The sequence below is a fragment of the Cladosporium halotolerans genome (assembly GCF_011745625.1).
Source record: "Cladosporium halotolerans strain TM138-S3 chromosome Unknown Sca180, whole genome shotgun sequence".
Taxonomy (NCBI): Eukaryota; Fungi; Ascomycota; class Dothideomycetes; order Cladosporiales; family Cladosporiaceae; genus Cladosporium; species Cladosporium halotolerans.
This window is the reverse complement of record NW_027191629.1, coordinates 1-7,436: the sequence shown is the minus strand read 5'-3', so window position 1 is coordinate 7,436 and position 7,436 is coordinate 1. Positions and strand designations below refer to the sequence as shown.

Here is a 7,436-nt window from a genome sequence, read left to right as displayed (position 1 = left end):
GAAACTCGGTCGGGAATGATAGGCCACGGACTCTGTACAAGCTCGCGGAGGCGCAGCAACTTCTGCGCAGCTGGTACGACGAGGACATAATCTGAAGTATATAGACACTTTGGTACTGTACCATATGAGCACATTCTCTCGTGTGTACGACAGTGCCTGTCGTTCGTGCCAAGACTGATGAATGTCTTGGCAGGTGATGCAGACAGACAGACAAATCATTGCCATTCCTCAGACAGACAGACAAGCCACCGCTCCTTAGGTAAGCAGACCAGACATTCCCGAAAATCTTGTCTGTCTGTCTGATGAACACCCTGGACATGACAAGACGTGAACCAGGAAGTCTGGTGGAGAATTTGCAGCCCGCGCTTTTATCGGCGCTCTCATAATCTGTCGACCTACCCTAGCAACCATAGAGGCTGCAAAGGGGCCAAGTCGTGCCTCAAGCCACATTGTTGTTGTAACCGCCGACGCCCAATCTCGCGACGAGCCTTCTCTTCCAAGCTTTGTGTGCAACCCGGTCGACCTTGACGTGAGCCTTTCCGTGACGAATAGCAAGGCGTACCATCAGCGAAGGAGTTGTGGTGGCAGTGCATTGTTGCTCGAGAGTCTTGCCGTGGCTGGTTCGAGGCCTAGATGTATGCCCCTTTTCAGAGAAAGGGACCGCTGTAGGTTGGGCGGGAAAAGAGCCCATCGAGCGGTGGGCTGAACGATCAGGCTTCGGAATATAGGTTTTGGGTAACAGGCACGCGTGCGTCGTAAATGTGCGCTGAGCGAACATTGCTACAGTGCGGTTGACTTCATGGGTGCACGGTCGTGGTGCATTGGAGGAAGCAAGATGTTGTGTCAAGGTCGCGCCTTGGATGGAGCAATGTCGGCTCTGGCGCGCTTCCCGATTAAAGGCGACCCGCGGGTCGATGAAGCCTGTTTCAGGGGCCATTGCATCGCATCAGAGGGCCAACAAGCGACGACTGCATTTCCCAGTGCTGCATGGATGTTAGAACAAGGAGCAGATGCAGAAGCTAGGAGATGGAGCGGAAGGCCGCAGCGTATCGCTAGACCTGCCTCTGAGCTACTTTGTGCAAGCAACGCGTGGTCTGGTGGCTGGGAAGTGCGAACCTTGAGAGTGCGATATGGTCCTCATGACCCTAAAATGAAAGAAGTCAGGATTGCTTGGTGCATGTGCACACGTGCCGACCGCGTGCGGGGAAACGGCCCGGCCCGGCTGAAAGAGGGGCCATCACGACGCGTTAGTAAGTTAAGGCTGCAGCCTAAAGACTTGGTATCAAACAGTAGTCAATATGGCAGGTACCGCTCTTTGGGCCTGTTCTCACCCATCAAACGGTGTTCGACAACCAACTTGTTTCCTGTGCCACTTCGGCCAGTGGTTTGACTCGACCGAACCGTCCTACCGCTGGTTCTCCTAAAGAATCGAACATAATGGCCAACAACAATGTATCGGACTACGGCGACTTGCGCGAACAACTTGCAAGGGCCCTGGAGGGGCAAAGACGTGCAGAAGAGCAACAGCGTCAGGCAGAAGTGCAACAGCGTCAGGCAGAAGAGCAACAGCGTCAGGCAGAAGAGCAACAGCGTCAGGCAGAAGAGCAACAGCGTCAGGCAGAAGAGCAACAGCGTCAGGCAGAACAGCGCATACGGAACACGACGCTTGCTGAGTACCTCGAAGCTTGCCATACGCATTTATCAATGCCTTTGACAGTTGCGAGGGCGTCTCGTTCAACGAAAGGCAGTATTCCAACTCCTCATGGAAAATACTGCCCAAGCAGACTCGAGCACTGGGGTGACTTCGCCGTGCAGCAAGCCGAAATGTACGAGATCGTCCTTCGCTACTTGCAACCGGCTGGAGCGGACGCGCCACGCTTGTTCTCGCCTGTCATTGCGTTGGACGATCTCGGACGTTCGCTTCGCAGGAATCCCATCAGTAGCGAAAAAGATCTCGAATTCATCGAACAATCCGGTAAGGATCGCCATGTCCAGGATGTTGTGTCTGCCCTTTGCTCGATCCCGGCAGCATGCAGAGAGCTTCGACTTGGCCATGGCCTGCGTTTCGACAACCATGCGAACGCGCTTGACGATGAGGCGGCCGAAGCTCGCGAGACCGACGTAAATTCAGGCAGGATGCAACCCGACCAATTTTGCGTCAATCGCTTGGACGATTCCAGGAGCACTCTCTTGATGACAGTCGAGTACAAGCCGCCACACAAATTATCTGTAGAAAATCTCTGCGCGGGCCTGCGACCGATGGATTTCTGGGATGAAGTCGTCAATTCAGAGACTGTTCCCACAGAAACAGCAGAAAAGCTGACGTACAACGCAATGCGGCTGACTGGCGCGGCACTGGTCCAAGAATACCATGTCATGATACAAGAAGGCCTAGCGTATTCCTACATATCGACAGGAATAGCGCTGGTGTTCCTTTACGTGCCGGAGGATGAGCCAAGTAGGCTCTACTACCATCTTTGCGTGCCGAACAAAGACGTGCCGTCTGCAGGCGATGAAAGCCATCACTACCCTCTCACCGCTGTTGCTCGGCTGTTGTGCTTCACTCTTATGTGCTGCGCGACATCACTTCGAAGCAACGCGTGGAGGAACGAGGCAAAGAAAACAATACGCGTCTGGGCGACAGACTTTGAGCATGCACGATCGCAAATACCGGAAGAGCAACTAAATCAGACTCCACCAGGCTCGGAATACGTGCCTTCATCACCCATTGGATCACCTGATGGAGCAATACGGCGACGCAGCACGCGGTCACACCCCGTATGTACGCCTTCACCGGGTGATTCAACGGCCCCAGACGAAGCGTCGACCTCATCAGAATCAGACTCAAACGCCACCGCACATCACCGGAAGCGTAACCACAGCCAAGTCGCTTCGTCGCCTCCACAGCCTTCAGCGCAACGTCGTACGACATCACAGCCAGGCGGAGGCGGCCATACGCGACGCATGTCATCACGTTACTGCACTCAACGATGTTTGCTCGGCCTTCGAGATGGGGCCGCACTGGATTTCAGATGTCCGAATGTCTCAGACCACCGCAGGGGCGAAGAGACGGAGAGGCACGAAATAACTCTCGCGGAAATGGTTTGCGCCCTCCAGAGGCAGCTTGATGAAGACGTGGACTCCTGTGAGCCTTTTGGAGTGTGCGGACGGGCAGGTGCCCCTTTTAAACTTCGTTGTTCCTTGTACGGGTATACCGTTGTCGGGAAAGGGACCACCGCAGAGCTATGGAGTAGGGTTTCTCGCGAAGCGGGTTTCTACGAGATCCTCCGCGGCGTGCAAGGTTCTGCTGTTCCTGTTTTCCTTGGATCCATTGACATGGCACAGACATATCATCTCCATGGGGCCGGCGACATTCGACATATGCTTTTGATGGGCTGGGGCGGAGAGCCGCTCACACAGTCACAGTGGCAAGAGACTTCTAGTACCAGGAAAGCCGCGATGAAGTCAGCTCACAGGATATACCGGCTGGGGGTCCGTCACGGTGATTTGAGGCGCGAAAACGTCTTGTGGAATACGGAGTTGAAGCGCGTCCTTATCATTGACTTTCACAAATCCGAGTTGATCAACAAGCAGACCACAATGCTCAAAAGAAAGGGCGCCACGGTTGGCAGCGCCCATGTAAGACGACCGCGACCGCGTTTGGGCGTCTGAAAACGAAAAGGTCAACCACAGTTACAGCAAATTCTGTGGATTAGCTTTGCTGTCTTTGGATGGCCATCTAGCAGATGAATTGCCAAATTTCCGACCGGATGTTGTTACTCATCGTCAATATGGGTCTATCGCCTGGTTTCGCCAACGCTTGCACGATGCGTGTAGCTTCCCTGGCAATTTCCGTATACGGCAGAAAGGTCTGCAAGTTAATGATGAAAGAAGAGCGGGGAAACTGAATGATGAAAAAGCAAAGGGTTACCTTACCGTACCTTTGTGAAGACCGCGCCTGCACAGACACTCAAGCATTTAGTCCTGCTTAAGGCCAGATTCCAACTATCTGTACCACGTGCACGGCGTCCTCCGCAATTTCTTCTCACAGGATTGGGCGGACCATGAAAGTCGACGAACTTTCAAGGATCTTCACTTTCCCGCGGAGGTGTTCATCGGTAGCCATGGTACGCGCAGGGCCCTCGGTATTCTGCCCAAGGCTGGTCTCGCGCCTCGTGCTGTAAGATCGCAATAGCGGCGGTATGACCGTCTCCAACTCTGAACAGAGTGACAATCTGTATGATGAGAAGCAAATCGTCTCTAACGTAAAATGCTTTGTGCACGGGACGGCACAGATGAGACCCGAAATCAGTTGCTTGTGACAGATTGCAGTAATCAGCATTCGGGTGCCGAAAAGAGACTGCTACTTGCTATTGAGATCAATAAAGACACAAACCCGTTCACATCACAAGGATCGTCCACATCATGTTCTTCGAAAGACTGCATGCCCAGCAAGAAGGGTGAAACATCGTTCACGGGTGGGATCCGACAAGACAAGACAGCTCAAGTCTTGCGAAAGTCAGACAGCACTGGGTATATGAGCTCGAAGGCCTGGTACAGTTCTTCCCGTACCTTGGCCCCGGTCAAGACAAGTTTTCCAGAAACGAAGATCAACAAAACGACTTTTGGCAATCATCATGCGATATATCAGACCCGAGAAGAGCTCAGGTTCGTAGGAGCTGAACATGTGATGCCGGTGGCCAGCCCCTCGAGCAGGACCGGGAATTTGATGTCGCAAGAAGCAACGATGTTTTGTATCTTGAACTCTGTAAACTTCGTATTGAAGCCAAGCTTTTTAAGCACACGCGTGTACTTGCGACTCGCAAGCTTAACATCATCTACAGACTTCGCGCCCGTGACGACCATCTTGCCAGATGCGAAGATGAGGGCAGTCGTCTTGGGCTCACGTATGCGCATAACCGCGGCTGCGAAACGCTTGGAGAACAGTCAGGAAGAGCCTACACTACCATGAGAACACCCTCACCTTGGGATTGTATTCTGCATTACGGGCGTGCAAAGCGATGGTCTTAAGGTCGAGGCGACAGTCGAGGTTTACCGTAGCAACGACATTTCTTCACAGTGGTGTCAGTATGCTGACCAGGTCGCATGGTTTTAGTGGGAAGCTTGCGCAGTGCTTACTGTAGCGTGGGGATTACTCCACTAACACCTAACGAGGTGCCAGACGTGGGAGCTATACACTGCTTGTCGAGTATGAGTGCCTCTAGAGGCGGACTACGGGTGGTGCTGACGTCGTTCATCACGCCCTGCGATGGGTCAATTGTTTGGACAACGCGATGACTTGGATGCTGTTGAGTTCCTACAAGAGAAGGAACTTGAGGGGCACAAGTCGTTCGCAAGCACTTCTGTGATCTTAACGTGGATGGCTTAGACTGCCATCAGCACAAGCGCCAGTAATCTCGGTTAATTGCATCGCCGATAGGAAGGGCGGTTAGACAGCCGCGGCGCGTCCCGCAGTCCAGCTCTGGAGCGGCTGAGCACAGGCCTGGTTGCTCCTGGAGCAGGATGGTCCAAGCGTTATCGTGAAGTTGTCAGTTGACTTCTGTGAAAATTGTTATGTAAAATATTTCTTCCTTCCTTCAAATTGTATGGTCATATTCGTCGACCGGCTCGGAGGTCTGATTTGATGCACGTCGTCGTTGCATTTGTCTTGTTGTAGCCTGCGACACCGCGTCCTGTCGCCGCTGAAGTACCAAGCCTGACAAGCTTGCATACTTCATCGTTCACCGCGCCGAATGCCTGGGAGACGCATCCCCTAGCCAGCATATTCCTGCCGAAGGTAGAAGGAGGGCAGTCTTGGGCAAGGGAAGCTGTAGGCAAAGCGAATATTCATAGGCTCAATCTGCAGCTCGTCAGGTCGTGCCTTGACTGTGCCCTTGACCCTTTGGCTACGCAATCAGGCATCGAAAGACCACTTCGGCCCAACGCGCGCGCAGACGCGCAAAATTTGATTCTTCCCGGCGTGCCAGGTCGCACATCGTCTCCGAGCGTTGTGTCTACATGCAGGAAGAGAAGAAAAGGACACGGGTGGACTAGGCGCCGGCTTCCCAACACCTGGCCAGCAAGGGCAATTCTTGAGGAAAATTCTAGAGAATATCACATACTTTGGGAACCGGTATCCGGCGAGTCCGAATGTGAGCAAACGTGGGAGCCGAAACATTATGCGAATGCTTCTCTTGTCGCAGAATGGAAGCAGCGTCAGCGCGCCATCGTGGAAATGCATACCGACAGTGACGAGAGTGTAGAAGTTCTTCAGCCGGCAGACCCGGGAAAAACTGAATATCATGGCAAAGTGGAGTTTGGAGGATCCTCACCAAAAACTCTTCCAGCCATTCAGTCGACCAAACAGCACAGTGCCAGCGATGGGAATATTCGTGGGTTCTGCGCCCATCTGCATCAACAGAATACGTCTGATGAAGTCTTGTCATGCCCCTCAAGGCAAGCAGCTTCAACTGTGAATTCTGATCAGGCTTCATGGGATCATTCAGGCACCGATCTGCCGCATACGAACCGTGACCCAGTGTGTGATTCAAGTGAAAATAAAGGTCATGGGGGACACGATCCACGTCCTGGTACAAGGATATGCACGTTGCTACTGCCAGACCCGCCTGCTCTAGCGGAATATGTCACGCATGAAAGAATGAATTCGATCCCAAATGATGGCGAATCACCACAGACCGCGAGCGCTGCTAAAATGTTGGGTTATGATAAACACTCGTCTTCCGGGAAGCTAGCAAGTGCACGACAGCAGCTGCGAGATCTGCTCTACAGACGCAAGAACCACCGACCGGTCCGCGGAAGATCTAAAGCCCCAACGTCGCCTCCAAGCTCTGAATATTGCTAACTGGGCAGTGAAGAGGACTCGCAGGGAGGCGGATTCGGAAGAGGAGCAGGAAGCAGGCACCTCGGACTCTAGTCGACGGGGGGCTCCGCTTTGACCGCTGCGCGTCTATAGAGTCGCACGTGGTAACTTGGCGCAAGACACAAAACAACAACGGAGCAAAGAGGCAGCGCGTATCTTCGATCTCATCACTTACTCACTTTCGACTTCCGGCCTTCTGATATCACAGGTCACTAGGTGCGACAGTAAATGGCGTCCGCTCGTCTGCGAGTTCCGCCCAAGGGGCCAGAGGCGTGCAAAAGGCGACCAATGGAGGACGAAGCCTCCGGATCCGGGCCGGAAGAGGCAGGGAGTGTAGCGCTTCTCTCGTTCGATGAGATGCCGCAATGGTTTCAAGACGACAATAATAAATGGGTTCTTCACGGTTATCGACCCATATCACACTCGGTTCGCACCTCGCTCCGCAGTTGGTGGAGACTCCACAACGAGACGGTCAACATCTATTCCCACCTCATCCCGGCCGTTGCATTCCTCCTTGGCGAGTGGTATATTCTACAGTACCTTAATCGCGACGATT

The 7,436-nt window shown here is 53.3% G+C and overlaps 2 protein-coding genes across 2 annotated transcripts; both read right to left on the bottom strand.

Annotated features, from left to right (window-relative positions):
* Nucleotides 1-439: 439 nt before the first annotated feature.
* WHR41_09520 (uncharacterized protein) lies at nucleotides 440-937 on the bottom strand (the record flags this gene model as incomplete). Its single annotated transcript, XM_069378123.1, has 1 exon — nucleotides 440-937. The coding sequence occupies one exon, from the start codon at nucleotides 935-937 to the stop codon at nucleotides 440-442; it is 498 nt and encodes a 165-aa protein (XP_069224873.1).
* A 3,366-nt stretch (nucleotides 938-4,303) lies between these two features.
* On the bottom strand, nucleotides 4,304-5,374 carry WHR41_09519 (uncharacterized protein). The gene is made up of 4 exons (XM_069378122.1): nucleotides 5,322-5,374; nucleotides 5,140-5,264; nucleotides 4,985-5,072; nucleotides 4,304-4,935 (listed from the first exon to the last, which is right to left on the bottom strand). The coding sequence occupies exons 2-4, from the start codon at nucleotides 5,256-5,258 to the stop codon at nucleotides 4,648-4,650; spliced, it is 495 nt and encodes a 164-aa protein (XP_069224874.1). The 5' UTR covers nucleotides 5,259-5,264; nucleotides 5,322-5,374; the 3' UTR covers nucleotides 4,304-4,647.
* Nucleotides 5,375-7,436: the final 2,062 nt, after the last annotated feature.

Excerpts from the sequence above, each read along its gene's own strand:
- WHR41_09519 (XM_069378122.1), bottom strand. The coding sequence starts at position 5,258 with ATGAACGACGTCAGCACCACCCGTAGTCCGCCTCTAGAGGCACTCATA. Across the intron at positions 5,073-5,139 it reads GGAGTAATCCCCACGCTACA|AAATGTCGTTGCTACGGTAA; the intron begins GTAAGCACTGCG and ends ACCACTGTGAAG. Across the intron at positions 4,936-4,984 it reads ATGCAGAATACAATCCCAAG|CGTTTCGCAGCCGCGGTTAT; the intron begins GTGAGGGTGTTC and ends CTGTTCTCCAAG.